This window comes from Saccostrea cucullata, unplaced genomic scaffold (genome assembly GCF_032062105.1).
Source record: "Saccostrea cucullata isolate Sc308-1 unplaced genomic scaffold, CSIRO_AGI_Scuc_v1 ctg204, whole genome shotgun sequence".
In the NCBI taxonomy this organism is placed as follows: Eukaryota; Metazoa; Mollusca; class Bivalvia; order Ostreida; family Ostreidae; genus Saccostrea; species Saccostrea cuccullata.
The window spans coordinates 623,540-642,411 of NW_026940736.1; the positions used below are offsets into that span (position 1 = coordinate 623,540).

Sequence of the window (18,872 nt, forward strand, 5' to 3'; positions counted from 1 at the left end):
GAATCTGGAAGATTAAATTAATAAACTATTAAATTAATATCATTAAATATATAATTTTTATTTTCATTATTTATTGAATTTTACAATAATATTCTGAAATAAACAAGGGCTCTTACGTTTTATCTTAGAAAGTAAAATGTATCAGAACGTAAAATTTCAAAAGCTGTTTGAAGATTACACCAGTTATTATATTTTAAAGAATAATTAAACGGTTGGTAAAGCTTTTCTATTTTCATTCAAAAGATTGTCGAGGGAGCTTACCCAGAGACATAAATAACAGTGAAATATTAATCTCTCGGCCAATTAACAGTTCAAGATTATGAAGATTTTAAATGTTAGATGATGATTGCGCATTGCAATATCTGTTATGTAATCAATATACAAGTATGTTCGGAACACTGACTTATTGTCACTATCATTAATTCTACAAGTCATTAGTTTAACAAATTGAAAAAAAATAAAATATTTAAGAACGTTTTCTAGACTGCATAGGTTTTGAAAAAGTGGAAAGTTTTTCTAAGCTGCAAGCAATATTTTCTTTTTGAGTCGGGATCGGCGTTCAGTTCGAATCTGAAAGCAAAATTTCCTGTCGAGTCAACTTGGGTTACACAGGGACCAAATTTTAGCATATGATGCTTTTGTAATCAGCGACACTTTGTTTAAAGTAAGCATGGTAAGTGAAATGATAACAACTTATAGTATGTTCAAATGGACACGCCTTTCTGGAAAATGTTTAAAATTTAAAATCTTTTTCAAGGCTTCACTTGATTCATAATATTGATTTTGATGCAATTTTGAAACATGTTTGTCTTTATAATCTGTATTTTTATCTGTGTTTATTAAACGTGTACATATTCAACCCTTAAATTATTTAATGATTTCTCAATGTCTTTATATATATACTGTAGTTAGATTACAGAGAGATCCACGGAACAAATATTTTAGAACAGGAAGGATATTAACATTTTTAAAAAAAATCAAATTTGTCATGCCTTTAAAATTTAATTCCTCTATAAACCAATATTTCAAAAAGTCTTACCATTTCCAATGTTTTACTGAGAAATCATACATTGATTGACTGTGTTCTCGGGCAAAGTGTGTTTTGTCTACCCCTCAAACCAAACTGGATGTTTCTTTGTAATCCGAGATTCCTCTGACTCTGTCCTCTGCTTTTTATATTGTAACATGTGCAGGGGAGAGTCAGAGCAGCAGCCAATTTGAGAAGTTGGAATACAGCGACACCAGCTGGTGTCACGACTCTGCCTTACCTTTTACAACTTTATTTCTCGGATTCAGGGACCTATATATATTCGTATGTAAGTCCTTGGCGGATCTAACCCCTGAGGCATGAGAAACCAGTAAAGGGATTATTCTTCTACAATTTTATCCTCACTAAAAGGATGCTATTGCTTTCACAGGTACTTGTGGACAGGACCCCCCCCCCCCCCAATATTCAACCCCGGGGCTTATTTGACATTTTTTTCCACAATTTATACTTAGTACACTTATTCAACATGTTTGAAATAGGAACAAATCGTCAAAACCCCCAAATAATCGCTCCACAAAAAATACCTTACTATACATTATAAGAGAGAAAGGTAAGCAACTTCAGTTTGTTTACGTTGTACCCCCACTGGTCTTTCTGGGTTTAAAAACGTATTTATTTCATTTTCACCTAAAATGTCGGTCCACACTGTCTCTACATATATTTCTGTCTCAGTCAATGCTATCGAATTGACTCTGCATCTCGTAAGAATCCCACAAACAGCATTCCAGTTAGAATGTTGAAATTTCCTTAGGTAAACGCAACGGAAGTGCATAGAGAATGTTACACTTATTACGATAACGTCCGAGAGAGTTTTTGCCTGACGTAATAATCACTCTCGGGTGTTATCATAATAGGTAATAGGCACTTCCGTTGCGTTTACCTAAACGTAAACAAACCGAAGTTGCTTACCTTTCTCTCTTATAATGTATAGTAGGGTATTTTTTGTGGAGCGATTATTTGGGGGTTTGGACGATTTGTTCCTATTGCAAACATGTTGAATAAGTGTACTAAATATAAATTGTGGAAAAAATGTCAAATAAGCCCCGGGGTTGAATATCGGGGGGGGGGTCCTGTCCACAAGTACCTGTGATTGCTTTTTAATCGGCCCTGTCACCAACAAATGGAGCATCACTTGAATTAGGTCACTCCTCACCATTCCATTTCTTTGCGCATGACGTCAGCACACAAATACACAAAATTCCAATCTGTTGTAAAGTAACACATGCTCAAAACATGTGTGGACCTTTTGTAAAAACATGAAAGTGTTGTGAGAAAGTACATAAAACAACATAATAATGTTTCATTTATTTATTGATAAGGAAAGCAACTGTCAAAAACGACTTCTATGCTAATATGTAGGGGAAAATCAGCAGTAACAACACATGTGAATTTTTCAAGTGATAGTTTGTTTGTGTATTTGTGTGCTGACGTCATGCACAAAGAAATGGAATGGCGAGAATGCGACTTATTTCAAGTGATGCTTCATTTGTCAGTGGTAGGGCCATTTAAATGGCTATAGCATCCTTTTAATGAGGATAAAGTTGTAGAAGAATCATCCCTTTACTGATTTCTCACATCCTGGGGTTTAGATCCACGAAATAAAGTAGTGAAAGGTAGACAGGGTCGCGACACTAGCTGGTGTTGCTGAATTCTCACTTTTCAATTTGGCCTCCACTCTGACTCTCTCCTGCACACATCACAATATAAAAAGCAGAGGTAAGAGTCAGAGGAATCTCGGATTAGGTTCCTGGGTCCAACAAAATGCAAGCTGCCCTTTGAAAATTGTCAATAAATGTTTATGATTCTGACCAAACTGTCTTGAAGGTAATGATATAATTTAATCTTCCTCTGCTAGTTTTGCATCTTAGGTAATATGTTGACAGTGTGATGGCTAGGGCAAACCCAAATGCTTATTCAGTTTTTAGCTCACCTGAGCTGAAAGCTCAAGTGAGCTTTTCTGATCACATTTTGTCAGGTGTCCGTCTGAACGTCTGTCTGTCTGTCTGTCTGTCTGTCTGTCTGTCTGTCCGTCTGTCTGTAAACTTTTCACATTTTCATCTTCTTCTCAAGAACCACTGGGCCAATTTCAACCAAACTTGCCACAAAGTATCCTTAGGTGAAGGGGATTCAAGTTTGTTCAAATGAAGGGCCATGCCCTCTTCCAAGGGGAGATAATTATGAATTAGTGAAAAAATAATGGCATTTTTAGGTCACTTGAGTAAACTCAGGTGACCTATTGCTATCTGTTTTCGTCCGTCGTCCGTCGTGCGTCGTGCGTTAACATTTAAACATTTTCAGCTTCTTCTCTGAAACCGCTGAACCAATTTCAATCAAATTTGGAATATAGCATCTGTGGGTGAAGGGGAACAAAAATATTAAATTTCATGGTCCCTGCCCCCTGGGGCCTGGGGGGTGGGGCAAAAACCACTAAAATTAGTGCAATCTTTAAAAATCTTCTTCTTTACTCCTGGACATCAAGCAGTCAAACTGCTGGTATGATTGTAATCAGCATTGAGTCCTCTACCAAAATTGTGAAATTCATGGCCCCAGGGTCAGGGGTTCTGGTGTTAGGGCTGGGCTCTATTGATTATATAGTGAAAATGCATTAATTCTTTGAAAATCTTCTTCTCTGCTCCTGGGTATGCTTCTCTGCTCCTGGGTATTAAATAAACTAATTAAGTTCATAGTTATGATCAGCAAGAGTGCCTCTACCAAAATTGTGAAATTCATGGCCCCAGGGTCAGTGGTTCTGATGTTAAGGCGGGGCTCTATTGAATATATAGTGAAAATGCATTATTTCTTTGAAAATCTTCTTCTCTGTTCCTGAATATTAAATAAACTAATAAAGTACATAGTTATGATAAGCGAGAGTGTCTCTACAAAAATTGTAAATTTTATGGCCCCTGGGTCAGGAATTCTGGTGTTAGGGTGGGGCTCTATTGATTATATAGTGAAAATGCATTAAATCTTTGAAAATCTTCTTCTCTGCTTCTAGGTATTAAATAAACTAACTAAGTATATAGTTATGATGAGCAAGAGTGCCTCTTCCAAAATTCTGAATTTTATGGCCCCAGGGTCAGGGGTTCTGGTGTTAAGGCGGGGCTCTATTGATTATATAGTGAAAATGCATTTATTCTTTGAAAAGCTTCTTCTCTGCTTCTGGGTATTAAATAAACTAATTAAGGACATAGTTATGATGAGCAAGAATGCTTCTACCAAAATTGTGAATTTTATGACCCCAGGGTCAGGGGTTATGGTGTTAGGGTGTGGCTCTATAATGATTATATAGTGAAAGTACATTACATCTATAAAAATCTTTTTCTCTACTCCTGAGTAATAAGCAGATGAACTATTTATATGGTTATGATGTGCAAGGGCTTTTCTTCCAGAATTGTGAATTTCAAGGCCCCTGGGTCAGGGATACCAAAGAGGGGGGGGGGGGGGTGGCTCTACTAATATACTAAAAATGAATTGTTTGAAATCTGCTCCTTGGTATTAATCAAACATTTTTGATAAGCAAGTGTGCATTTAAAAAATTGTGCAATGTGTAGACCTAGGGTCAGGGGTTCATTTGTGGTAGGGGCACTCACAATTATTGCTGAATATTACTGATTAGTTAACATGCATTTTTGTTCCCTTACCCTGCTTATGGGTATTAAGTAAACAAACTAAATATTTGCTAAGTGTATAGTTATGATTAGCAATGGTGCCTCTTTCAAAATTATGAATGCCATAGCATCTAGCTAAAAACATGAACCAAATTCAATCATTTGAAAGTTGTTGCATGATGCTCAGGTGACCTATAAAGCCCATGGGCCTCTTGTTAAAAAATCTTCTTCTGAAGAACCACTGGGCCAGGAAAGATGAAACTCATGTGGAATCATCCTCAGGTAGTGTAGATTCAAGTTTGTTCAAATCATGACCCCCGGGTGTAGGGCGGGGCCACAATGGCCGATCAAAGTTTTACATAGAATTACATAGGAAAATTCTTTAAAAATCTTCTTCTCAAGAATAACAAAGCCATGATTGATCATATTTATATGAAAGCATCCTCAGGTAGTGTAGATTCAAATTTGTTCAAATCATGACCCCCGGGTGTAGGGCGGGGCCACAATGGCCAACCAAAGTTTTACATAGAAATATATAGGAAAATTCTTTAAAAATCTTCTTCTGAAGAATAACAAAGCCATGATTGGTCATATTTAAATGAAAGCAGCCTCAGGTAGTGTAAATTCAAAATTGTTCAAATCATGACCCCCGGGTGTAGGGCGGGGCCACAATTGCCAACCAAAGTTTTACATAGAAATATATAGGAAAATTCTTTAAAAATCTTCTTCTGAAGAATAACAAAGCCATGATTGCTCATATTTATATGGAAGCATCCTCAGGTAGTGTAGATTCAAGTTTGTTCAAATCATGACCCCCGGGTGTAGGGCGGGGCCACAATGGCCAACCAAAGTTTTACATAGAAATATATAGGAAAATTCTTTAAAAATCTTCTTCTGAAGAATAACAAAGCCATGATTGGTCATATTTATATGGAAGCATCCTCAGGTAGTGTAAATTCAAGTTTGTTCAAATCATGACCCCCGGGTGTAGGGCGGGGCCACAATTGCCAACCAAAGTTTTACATAGAAATATATAGGAAAATTCTTTAAAAATCTTCTTCTGAAGAATAACAAAGCCATGATTGCTCATATTTATATGGAAGCATCCTCAGGTAGTGTAGATTCAAGTTTGTTCAAATCATGACCCCCGGGGGTAGGGCAGGGCCACAATGGCCAACCAAAGTTTTACATAGAATTACATAGGAAAATTCTTTAAAAATCTTCTTCTCAAGAATAACAAAGCCATGATTGATCATATTTATATGGAAGCATCCTCAGGTAGTGTAGATTCAAGTTTGTTCAAATCATGACCCACGGGGGTAGGGCAGGGCCACAATGGCCGACCAAAGTTTTACATAGAATTACATAGGAAAATTCTTTAAAAATCTTCTTCTCAAGAATAACAAAGCCATGATTGATCATATTTATATGGAAGCATCCTCAGGTAGTGTAGATTCAAATTTGTTCAAATCATGACCCCCGGGGGTAGGGCGGGGCCACAATGGCCGACCAAAGTTTTACACGGAAATATACAGGACAATTCTTTAAAAATCTTCTTCTTAAGAATAACAAAGCCATGATTGCTCATATTTATATGGAAGCATCCTCAGGTAGTGTGGATTCAAGTTTGTTCAAATCATGACCCCCGTAGGTTGGGCGGGGCCACAATGGCCGACCAAGTTTTACATAGAAATATATAGAAAAATTCTTTAAAAATCTTCTTCTGAAGAATAACAAAGCCATGACTGGTCATATTTATATGGAATCATCCTCAGGTAGTGTAGATTCAAGTTTGTGCAAATCATTCCATCTCTCCTTTAAGGAATGGTTGGGACTACTTTTTGGTTTAAGGTAGTTCTATACTCGGCACTAAATGGGCTCAATCTTTAAAAATCTGCTTTTATAAGATAGACATACATCCCAGCAATGGATAGACACAAGAAAAATTAGATGTCAACATGTTCACTTTTCCGCTATAGCGTATCGGAGTATATACCCCGAAATGTAAAATACTGAAATTTTACCTATCCTAGATTTTGTTGTATATAAATTAATTTAAGTCTAAATATTCAACTTTAATTCCCAAAATAGAGTAGAAACATGTTAGTAAACAATATATAATCATTGTTTTGCATGAATTATTATAAATAGATGCACTTTGTTAGGCTATTGTATCAAAATTTAATGTGAGAAAATATGCTTCATAGGACAATCTCGGTCATTTAAAAAAAATTATGGACTCAAACTTCGTAAATTTGCATTATTTTTACTAAATTATATTTAAGAAAAATAATAAGCTTAAAAAAATTATATGTTGACGCATTACTTTTCATGGTATGAGCTCCACACTAGAGGGACCCCCCTATTTTCTTTCTTCCAGAAGTAATATATTGCCACATATTTCCGTAATACTGTTAATGTTTGAGTGTATACTTGTATTAACAAAGTTGAACATAATTTAAAACAATAATTATACAAACCCAAAACCTATTGTCCCTAAAATTTATTTTATTTTACTCAGAAAAATAAAAAATAAAAAAAAAATAAAACACACTTGTCTTTAAATTGGAGACGATGAAAATGAAAGTAATTGACTGATTCTCAGAAACTGGATGATTTTGCTACAGAAAGTAATGAAGTGTGCTGCAAGTGAATCAAGTTTTGTCAAATACTTATTCAAAAGATAATTTTGCATTGGGTTTCGTGGGTAAGCAGGTTGGGGGAAGGGGGTATGCATTTTATGCAATAATTATTATTCAAAGTAAATTTTGTAATGATTAATTAGTAAAATCCATAAATTGTCAAAGTCAAATCGTAGTCATTACTTTTCTTCCGAATTATCACTTGTCTATTAGCTTCAACTTGGCCGTCGACAATAATCGCCTCGATAGTTTGATACATGTTCTGATGTGGCATGTATATGGTCCGTGTTTTCGGCGCGGCATATAAAACATGCATCATTCACAGAAATATCGTTTTATTACCTAATTAATTCTGTCAACCGAAAGTTGTTCCCAGCCTTCTCTTTTTAATTAATTTATCCTTAAACTGTAGAATCTGTGTTTGTTGACGCGACCGACTTCGAGCAAAATCATTACCGGATATTTAAAACGCTAAGTAAAAGTCAAACCAATATAGTCAAAAAGTCTCATCTCGGAAAAAGGAAGCGCGGTTCCAGTTTTACTATTCGTAAATGACGTAGTGCGAGTATAGACCTACTTTAAACTTTTCAATAATAAACTAATTTCTGCTTTTATGCTAGCCACAGTGCTCAGGTGAGCGATGTGGCCCATGGGCTTCTTGTATTATAGATAAGGCTCATCAAATCTCATGTGACATTTTGTGCATCTCGACTCTGATGTCACATGACGTCATAAGTATGTTGCATCAATAAATGAAGTCTGCACAGTGTGAATTTTAGTCAAAAACTACTATTTATCTGCTCTATATATCCATTAAAATCAAGGCAGACTTAAGTTTATTTTTTTCTTGGAATATCTGGCTACTGGGAGAACATAAATTGGGGTAATACACCTTTGGCTAAGGATTTTGGGACCACAAGTAACTGGAAAAAAATTCATTTGGATCAATATGTGCAAAACCTGATTTTTAGCTCTACTGGTCAGAGACCAAAAGAGCTTATGCAATCGTAATGCGTCCGTCGTCCGTCCGTCTGTCTAGCTGTCTGTCTGTCTGTCTGTCTGTAAGTAATTTTTCAAAATGCTACTCCTCCTAAAGTTGTGGTCTGATTTCAATATAACTTAAAACACAAATAAACTACACTAAGATGCATAATTCTGTGCATCGATTTTGGATTTCAATGAACGGTGTTGCTGTGGTTACTAAAAATAGAAATTTCTGTAGAATTCTTTCAAAATGCTACTCCTCCTACAGGTTTGGTCAGATTTCAATATAACTTGGCACACAAGTAGATTACACTTAGATACATAATTCTGTGCATCGGTTTTTGATTTCGATGAGCGATGTTGCCATGGTTACTAAAAATAGAAATTTCTGTGAAATTCTTTCAAAATGCTACTTCTCCTACAGTTTTGGTCCTATTTCAATATAACTTGGCACACAAGTAGACTACGCTAAGATGCATAATTCTTTGCATTGGTTTTTGATTTCGATGAACGGTGTTGCCATGGTTACTAAAAAAAGAAATTTCTGTGAAATTCTTTCAAAATGCTACTCCTCCTACAGTTTTGGTCTGATTTCAATATAATTTGGCACACAAGTAGATTACACTTAGATACATAATTCTGTGCATCGGTTTTTGATTTCGATGAACGATGTTGCCGTGGTTACTAAAAATAGAAATTTCTGTGAAATTCTTTCAAAATGCTACTCCTCCTACAGTTTTGGTCCTATTTCAATATAACTTGGCACACAAGTAGACTACGCTAAGATGCATAATTCTTTGCATTGGTTTTTGATTTCGATGAACGGTGTTGCCATGGTTACTAAAAAAAGAAATTTCTGTGAAATTCTTTCAAAATGCTACTCCTCCTACAGTTTTGGTCCGATTTCAATATAATTTGGCACACAAGTAGACTACACTAAGATACATAATTCTGTGCATCAGTTTTTGATTCCGTTGATTGGTGTTGCCGTGGTTACTAAAAATAGAAATTTCTGTGAAATTCTTTCAAAATGCTACTCCTCCTACAGTTTTGGTCCGATTTCAATATAACTTGGCACACAAGTAGACTACACTAAGATACATAATTCTGTGCATTGGTTTTTGATTTTGATGAACGGTGTTGCCATGGTTACTAAAAAAAGAAATTTCTGTGAAATTCTTTCAAAATGCTACTCCTCCTACAGTTTTGGTCCGATTTCAATATAACTTGGCACACAAGTAGACTATACTAAGACACATAATACTGTGCATAGGTTTTTATTTTGATGAGCAGCAAGGATCATTTTTCTTTTTATTGCTGTTTTTAATTTTCAAGTCCCAACTGCTACATTTCTATTCCTTTGTTTTAAGTATAAACCAGTTGAGCTACATGTCGAGACTTCTGGTTCTCTTTTCCCATGTGTTGTTTTAAGAGCTCACATTGATAAGCAGCGTTTCACACTGCTCGCTGTGCTTATTATATAATAGCATGAAAGCTCATTGAGACCTTTCAAGTGATCTCTCATTATGACACAAAATAGTCTTAAAAATCTAATGTTGTCCACATGTTTTCATGATTTTAATATTTGACATGGCAGGGAAAAGTCAGAACCAACACCAATGAAAAACCTGAGGTGGCATTCTAATGTCAATTTTTTGAAACATACAAACCAAATTTTATGTCTAACTTACATCTTATAAACAACACAATGCTTCCAGTACTTATACCTGCAGTATGGCTTTATTGTAATTAGTTTGTTTGGGTTTTTATACGCCCGTCTTAAGACGGGTCGTATTATGTTATAGGCTTCATGTCCGTCTGTCTGTCCGTCTGTCCGTCTGTCCGTCCGTCCGTCTGTTAGCTTTTCTCGTGTCCGGCTCATAACTTGAATACTATAAGGCCTAGAGTTATCAAACTTTGTCAGCTGATACATCTTGGGTAGAAGGTGTGTCGCGCACAAAAAGTAGGCCGCTCTGACCTATAATTAAAAAGTTATAGCCAAATATGGAAAAATCCTGTCCGGTCCATAACTAGAAAACTATTAGACTTAGAATCATCAAACTTGGCCACTTCATGCATCTTAGGTAGAAGGTGTGTCGCGACCTATTTCAAGGTCACTGTGACCTTTAATTAAAGTGAAATTTTAAAAAAAAATGTCTTTTTTTCTCTTCATTTACACACTCCAAAAAATGTAAAAGTATTGCACTATCCTTATTAGAAAAATGTTAAATCAAGAAAATACTTATTTTTTTTAGCATATACTTGACAGCAATCTATAACAAATGTAATGTATGTTAAAGAAATTCCACCACTCCCATGAGTTTAATTATCAAGCACTGGTCAAGAAGAATTTTGATAACGGAAAATTGCATGTCAAATTAGAGAGAGAAATTAATGAGTTTAGTGTGAGGAAGAGCATCGGTGCTATCTATATCCCTTGAGTATTGGGACAAATGGGTAATCCTGTTGATTAAAAATAGCTCTTGTTGGCTAGCATAAGTTTTAAAATGAATTTAATGAGAAGTAAATAAAACTAATTTGATTTTGCATAATAAACTATTTTGATATTACATAATATTATGAACTTTAAAAAACTAATTTTATGGGAGTGGGGTGGAATCAGCATGTCCATATGAATTGCATATTAAAACCTGTCTGCCATTAAATCTAACAAAAAAATCATTGAGGTTTTATATGTTTTAAACATGCTTTATGGTAGATAGTGCAGATCCAATAATCTCTTGGAAGTAATGAGTAGACAAGCATCCAGTTAAAGATTAATTAATGTGTTCAATGTAGCAAGGCTATAGCTGTCTCAATCATTTCTTCAGAGCATTATCTTAACTGACAGTGTATCCTTTGGGAATTAGACAGAAGAACTGTTGGTCATTTTATATTTGATGGCCAGCCTTTTATTTTCAAAATTAATTAGGTATAGATTAAGTTGTTAAGACTAATTTGATTTTGTTTAATATGATAGGCATTTTGGCAAGGTCTAACACAACCAGTATAGAAATCTATGAATGATGCAATATATGTTATAATTAATGCCTACACCACAGGAGATGGATAAACAAATTTTTAAGGAGTTGAAAAATCATGGAAATCTAAAATCAAGGTTGACATGATTTTCTTGCACTTTTAATTGTTTAAGATAATTGTAATTTTTTGACGGGCGTATCATGCTGTGGCGTGGCACTTTATTTTATTTTCTAAGAAATTTTTGTCAAATTTTTATTTATATCACAATCGTAAAATTTTATTTTTCAGGTTAAAATGGGAAAGAATTTTGACGAACCACAATGAGTGGACAACTGAATTACAATGAGTGGACAAACTGACAATCTTATTGGGGACCAGCCTGTTACTAGTCCCAGTGTATCGGATGAAATCCTCTATGAACTTGGATATTCCATAAGTCCGTCACAAGAGGAAAATGAGGGGGCTGATGAATTGACTCCAAAAACTGTTGGACAATTGGAATCAAATACAGATTTGACCAGCAATGGCCCTTGTTTAAATTTAGGTCCAGAGTTGCCCAAAGAATCTGAGAATTCTCTTCAAAAAGAAGGTAGTGTTTTGACTGGAGAGGAACAGAGCTCTGAAGAACCTGACTTTCAGATAGGTATAGATTCTTCAGCCATAAAATATCCTGGACATAAATTAAAAGACAAAAAGTACTTGCAGAAAATCAAAAAGAGAAAAAGACGAAGAAAGCACACAACTTGTTCACCAACCAAGCTTGAAGCCATCTGCAGGGAGATGTCTGGACTGGTCGTGTCTGAAGATGATACGTCAGCCAATGAAACTTCTCCAGAGTCACTGAATTCGGAGGAAGGGGGGATACATCAAGATATTGCAAACAATAGACATACAGAAGATCAGAAAGATCAGAATGATGAAAATGAAGTAATGCAGCAGAGCAGCTTAGAGGGGGCAAAGAAAGACCATGACAGCAACACTAACATGGAGAGTAACTCTAAAGAGCTTAGTGAGCATAATCAGGATGAAGAACTCACTGCAGGTTCAAAGGTAAAACAGTGTGTAAATGTCAGAGAGCTCAGTCCAAGTGATGAGGCAAGAGAAAATCTACCTAGTCTAACAGATACCTCCCCAAAGTGTTCAAAATCGGACAAGGAAGAAGATGTAACAAATTTTGCAGACATGACTGAAGTGACAAGTACAGATGTTGATGGCTTCATTTTCAGGTCCTTTAGTAATGAGGAAACTGCATGTGAAAGCTCTGTCAAAGATCCAAGCAGTTCTCTGTCCGCTTCTGATTTGTCTGGAAAAAACGATGTTTGCAAGGAGTATTCTTATGAAGACCTATTTGGAAACATTAAGAAGTGTTCCATAAAAGTGAGAAGGCTAAGTGAGGAATCCATTGCCGTATACACTGGAGGGTCTCCAAAGAAACAAACATCTGAAGTGTCTTATGCCTCAAGCAGTAAAAAACCTCTTCCCGAGCCACCTGTTCAGAGTGAACCCTTGTTTCATGAACCACCTGCTCAAAGTCTACAAAGTGAAACTGATGAAGAGACAGTTGTGAAAAATAAAGCAGAAACTACTGAAACTTCATCAGATAATCTAAAAGAAAATTTCGTGAACTTAAAGCCATTATCAGTAAGAGTGCGTCGTTTGAGTGGTGAGTCCATTGCAAGCTACACAGGCAGTGCGATGTCTCCGCAGAAGGGAAAAAATAAAGATGGTGAATTCAAAGTCCCAGAAAATCCCTCCAAATTGAAATCCAATGACAGAAGAAGATCTGAGAGGTTTACAAAAACTGAAAATCTATCACCAGATCATCAATTGAAAAAGCAGATACCAAGTCCAAGTAAAAGTGTTAATATGAGGGCCAAGGAAAAGTCAAGCAATTCAGTTACCAATCAAACTCAAAAACCTAAGAATTCAAGGATGTTAAGAGGTGAAAAACAGGAGGAACAGAAAGATACCATGACTAGCAGTAGGAGGGGTAGAAGAGGTAGGCCTGGATTGTTTGAAAGTATTAGTGAAATCAACTTCAAGCATGATCTCAAATCAAACACCGTCATCAAGAAATTGGAAGAGAGGAGGAATGAACATGCAAGACATTCTAAAAATTCACTTCTGCTCGAAAAGTTTAGTGAAATTTCTAGCAAAAAGTTTTTAGAACAGATTAAGAAGTGTTCCGTGAGTCTTGAAAAAATTGTTATAGATTCGTCCCTGACTAAGATAAAAGAAAAACCAAAGGCAGCTGATGACAAGAAAAGTTCTGACTTTGACAACTTTAAAGTACCCATGGAGCCCAAGTTATACCTACAACAGAGAAGATCTGGTAGGAGAACTAGTGCTTCCACAATCAGTTTGTCTCCAGGATCAAGTTCAGAAAAGAGTTCAAGCACCAGAGCTGTTCATAAACCAAAGCAGAAACCTATGTCTTTTCAACGAGAAACAGCTAGTGAAGTTAACTATGGAACTAGGACAGTGAGGTCACAGTCATGGCAAGAACAATTCATTAAATCATTAGCAAACACTTCACCTTGTCAATCACAGAACGAAATCGAAAAAGAAAGTTTTAACAATGATAGAACAGTGAATACCAAGAGAACTTCCCCTCGAACAAGAAAACTTAGTGAAGTTTCAGCTGAAAATACTGAGATTCAGAATAAAAGTAAGAAGTCCACAAATAGTAAAGGAAGTCAACAAGAAAGTATGAAAGCCAGTCAGTCATCCCCTATAAAACTATGTAGTGTGAATATTCCAAGACTAAGTAGCAGTGAGATTGCAAAATACATGAGTAAGAATGTTGGGATTTTTGATGACATAGTCAAAGAGTTGAAAAAAAGAACTGAAAAATCAATTTCAGATGAAATAGTGAGGGAAACTGCTGCAAGAAACAGCTCTTCAGAGTTTCTAGTTCCAACTCTACCTGTCAGAAAAAGGAGGAGAAGTGGAGATACCATGTCCAGTTTGTCCAAATGGAGCACCAGGAGGCAGCCATTGAAGATCCCTAAACCAAACACACGAAAAGCTCAGAAAAAGAAATGGATAGACATGGAGAGTGTTGATAGTGAATCATCAGTGAGGCCATGTAGTGTAAAACTCATGAGACTTGATCCAGATTCTGTATCAAACTGTCCACACGACTTGAATCAAACTGGTGACAGAATGCCCAATCAAATTGATAATCCTGCCCTCAATGTAATAAATGTGGACCAAGTGGTAGATGATGAACTGTACTGTTTGAGAAGATTTTTACAGGTGCCTATAATACCTGAACCTGAACTTCAGGCTACAGCAATGGCTGAAAATATATCTGCTGGAAAAAAGGAAGTTCCTAAATTGAAGTCATGTTCAGTTGTGCTAAAAAGGATAACTAAGAAACAGAACTTAAAATCTGTGAATATCAAGAAAGTGATTGCTAAGCAGCTTGCAGACAATGTGGCCTTTTCTTCTGGAAGTGAATCAAATCATGATGAAGAAGAATCCTGCATGGATATTGACAAACTTTTGTTTTCTCTGAAGGAGACCACTGGTGCTAAAGCTCAGTTGGATGAACCCACAAAGGAAGACTTGCCAGAAGTAGGAGAAACCATTGATAGGGTGACAAAAGAATTAGAAAACATCAATAGTAGGGAAGAGGATGTTAACATTTGTGGGACAAATGACCAAGCAGATGAAGAAATAACTAGCTTGCCATTACCTGTTAGTGAAAATGAAGATGGAAAAAAGGATAAAGCAATTGCTGAACAGAGTAGATTGAGAACAGAGGACAGTAGTGAAGACATAGTATCTATAAGTGTTATTTCTACTGAATTCATCATGGCTGAAGAGAAACCTGCTGAAAATATAGTCCCACCTGTAGACCAAGAAAGTGTACCACTGACTTTAGATGCAATATATGAAGAAACCAAAAGGCAGTGTACAGAGAAAGTGGGCAACAGGGATTTTGAAGTCAGTGTTGAGGTGCATAAGAACCTGACAGAAACTGTGAAATTGATAGAAAAAAGAAAACCGGAGTCTGATATCTGGAGTGATAGTCTTCCAGATTTAGACTTAGATGATGCAAATGTGGAGAAAGCAAAAGAAATCCAGTCGGAAAGCTTGTCAACTGCCAGTGTATGTTCAACCAGTAACTCTTCTGTCAAGGAGGATGGTGGAAAGGAAAAAAGCACAAAACTACACAGAGACTATTTTAATTTGGCAGACATGACAAAGAAATGTAGTGTAAGGTTGGAGAAAATCAGTATGAATGTCAAAGTGTAGCCAATGACCACCATTTTGGGTTTTTTTTTTCAAAAATCATGATAAAAACAAGTTTTGTTTTGTCATTTTTGATTGGTTGATTTTGTATTGTTTGTTGACTAGTTGGGATGTATGATTAGGAATCTATATATATTTTTACCTACTAATATTTTAGTATTGAAATTTAGCATATCTCTTGTGAAGAACATATGAAAAATCACATTTCAGCAATGCTCATGAATATACCATCTTTAAACATGTTTTTGTGGTAAAATATGAAAACCAAATATGTTCACATGCAGTATTAGATGTTTCTTTAAATTTAAGAAATTTTTAACCAAAAAAAATTCTCTTTTTCAATTTTTAAGGAAATCTTTGACCTGAAGCTAGGTTCAAAGATGAGTTTAGTTAATGATATGTGCGCAAGAAAAATGTTTTGATTAAAATTTCATTTAGAGTGGAAACGTAAAGTTTTGTTTCAACTTTTGGAATGCAAAGTTCTTTAATGTGTGATGTTTACCGGATTGAAATATCAGGCTTTACAAGTAGGAAAAAAAATGTAAAACTAAATTTTTAGAATTATACTTCCATATGAAATAAAACCTTATTTCTTTATGAAAAAAGATGGTATAAGCATATTTGTTCTATCATTTGCCTCCGTAAAGGTCCCCGGCATAAGGCCAGATATGTTTATTGTGATAACCTAGCTAGCTTTCCTTGTAATTAAAAAAGAGGAATGAATTGTAAATTGATATTATGGATAAAGTGTGATTTTTGCCATATTGTGATTGTTTACAGGTTATGGCTAGGCAACCGTTGAAAGTTAAAGTTGTAGGCCCAAACAATTTTCATTTGTTTTAATGTAAGTTTACCAACTTCTGTTTTCATTTGAATATCTTTCATTTGAGCTTTTATTTAAAGCAATTTGAGCTGCATTTTTAATAGTTTTATTTTGCCGATGAAATATGTTATTATGATAAATTTTTATGTACATTAAACCTTTATGTTCAGTTAGACTAAATTAACGTATTCAATTGTTTCGAAAGAAACACTTCTGTATAATCAAGTATAATAGCATTAGTTAAGACATCAATATTGTACAGAATGACAGTAATGCAATTTTGCTTCAATCATTGCTTATAAAAAGTTCTTCCATCACAAATATGAACAACGGAAGATTATAAATATTCTTTTTCTCTGTTCTTGAAATAGTTACTTGTATTTATAGTTTTGCAATAAAAATTTATGGCTTCAAAGTTGCAGCTCATATTTCTTTAAAGAATCAAACATTTTCTTTCTCCTATCCAAATTTTCTGTACTGTTCTTTCATATTCTGAAGTTGGTTTGGTGTATAATATATTTTTTTTCAAGTTTGACACAAAATTAATGTACAGCTGTATGTATAGTGAAAATGTGTAGAAAACATTTCATACATATGTATGCATGCCTGGGGTTCATGATTTTGAAGCCAATGCTTTCCTAAAATGAATGGATGATAAATTGTAAAAAAAAATTTCATAATATCTGAATTTTGCTTCTTTTAAATGCATTATTGTGTACCAGTACTTAATGTAGGGCCAAGTGACTTAATCATCTTTTTGTAAATCAGTGTTTGATATGTATATAACCATTAAAATCCATTGATTTAGCAAATGATTTGCAATTAAAGTCAACTCCAAGTTGAATTCCTCTTTAAGAAAACTTACAAATAAATCAAAAAGTGTAATTACCGGTAGTTTAAATCTAGTTTAGTTGTTCCTGTTGATGTTATCATCTGAGTTGTTTGTTTGCTTTTTAATTAGTTATGGTGCTTATATTTTCATGACCACTATGTGCCATTTTTCATGGATTTTTTTTTGGTTTCATATTTCAAATGTTATTTTAGTGTTTTACCATGTTTACTGCAAGAAAATGTTGAAGTAAAGCATTGGGCTTCATATGAGAGTGTATTGTGTTTTTTGTTCACTGTTTAAAAAAACTTACCTTTTGATGTTTTCAAGGGTCTGTGTTTAGACCCTGTTTACAATTTGTTGTTTTTTTTTAAAGAATTTATTAAAATGATCACTGTTCGTTATCGACACTTCACATTATTAGAAATAAGTATGGAAGATTGTGTGTGAAAAATACAGTTACCACTAGATTTTTAAGAAATTATCTAGCTGATATAATATAATCCTCACATGAGGTTATGCAGTTACGGTATCAACATTCGGATTATCTCTCTTCCCACAGAGGGTACATCCTGTTAGCTTTCCACATTGATGTTTGGTGTTCATTTGATTCAGAACTGCATTCGCAATGTCTCAATAATTTCTAAACAGCCCTCATATATGTTGTGAAACATTTTTTTATTCATATTTTTTAATTTTTATATCCTGAAATATGAAAGGAAATGCGACCTTGTTTTATTATAAGTCTGAAAGTTTTGTTTAAATTGCATTTCCATCATGAACCGTGACCTTTGCACAATTATTGACGTTTTTATACCTGCTTTTAATTAGTATTCTACAAGTGGCTTAATTTTTCTGTTAAAGATAACTCAAAATGATAGTTACCCTCTAGGTGATTTTCTCGATATATTCTTAAGTAGGCAACCATTTACATTACATTTAAGGCTATAAGCAAAAAAATTCCATTCTAATAAATATACATACAACTTGATTAGTAAAAAAATCATACCTTTATGTACCGTATATACTGGCCTATAAGTCGGATTTTTGGGAGTTAATTTCTGGTCCAAAACTCTATGTCCGACTTATAGGCGAGCTATAAAATGAATGGTTTTATATGAGGTCAGTCCCTATGATATATAAGCTTTTAAAATACAACCGACTTATAGGCAGACCGACTTATAGGCGAGTATATACGGTACATGTCACAGAGGGGGTTTAAGACAATCGATTAAATTAAAGTTGTGAATTTTTTCAGAGATTCAAGGAGCAATGTTTTAGAAATATTATTGCTTTGAAAGGATGCGTAGGTTTGTTTAAAAACTCAGATTTTTTACAATAAGAAATATTAAAACATTATTTTTATACATTTTTCTATAATTGAAAGAGAACTAAAATTGTTGTTCAGGTAGTAGGTGTTTTGGGTATTTTTGTGAGCGTACAAATGTTCTTAATTCTTTGTAAATAGTTTTTCATAGATTTTTCTTAAAAAAGGTTTTGATAAGAAATATTCTCTATCATTAATAGGATCCATCATATTTTCATATGTTGTGGAAAACAGTCGTTGTAGAATGCAGGTGCTTCGTTTTGTTTTGTAGCAACATTCTTTGATGAATTGTGTATGGCACACCAAATTCACAAAAATGAGCTAAAAATAGTTTCACAGTTGATAAACTAGGTTTATCGACTGTAAACT

General features: G+C 34.7%; 1 protein-coding gene across 1 annotated transcript; it reads left to right on the forward strand.

Annotated features, from left to right (window-relative positions):
• The first annotated feature begins 580 nt into the window (after positions 1 to 580).
• LOC134256189 (uncharacterized) lies at positions 581 to 16,458 on the forward strand. Its single transcript, XM_062738838.1, has 2 exons — positions 581 to 664; positions 11,553 to 16,458. The coding sequence occupies exon 2, from the start codon at positions 11,607 to 11,609 to the stop codon at positions 15,525 to 15,527; it is 3,921 nt and encodes a 1,306-aa protein (XP_062594822.1). The 5' UTR covers positions 581 to 664; positions 11,553 to 11,606; the 3' UTR covers positions 15,528 to 16,458.
• Positions 16,459 to 18,872: the final 2,414 nt, after the last annotated feature.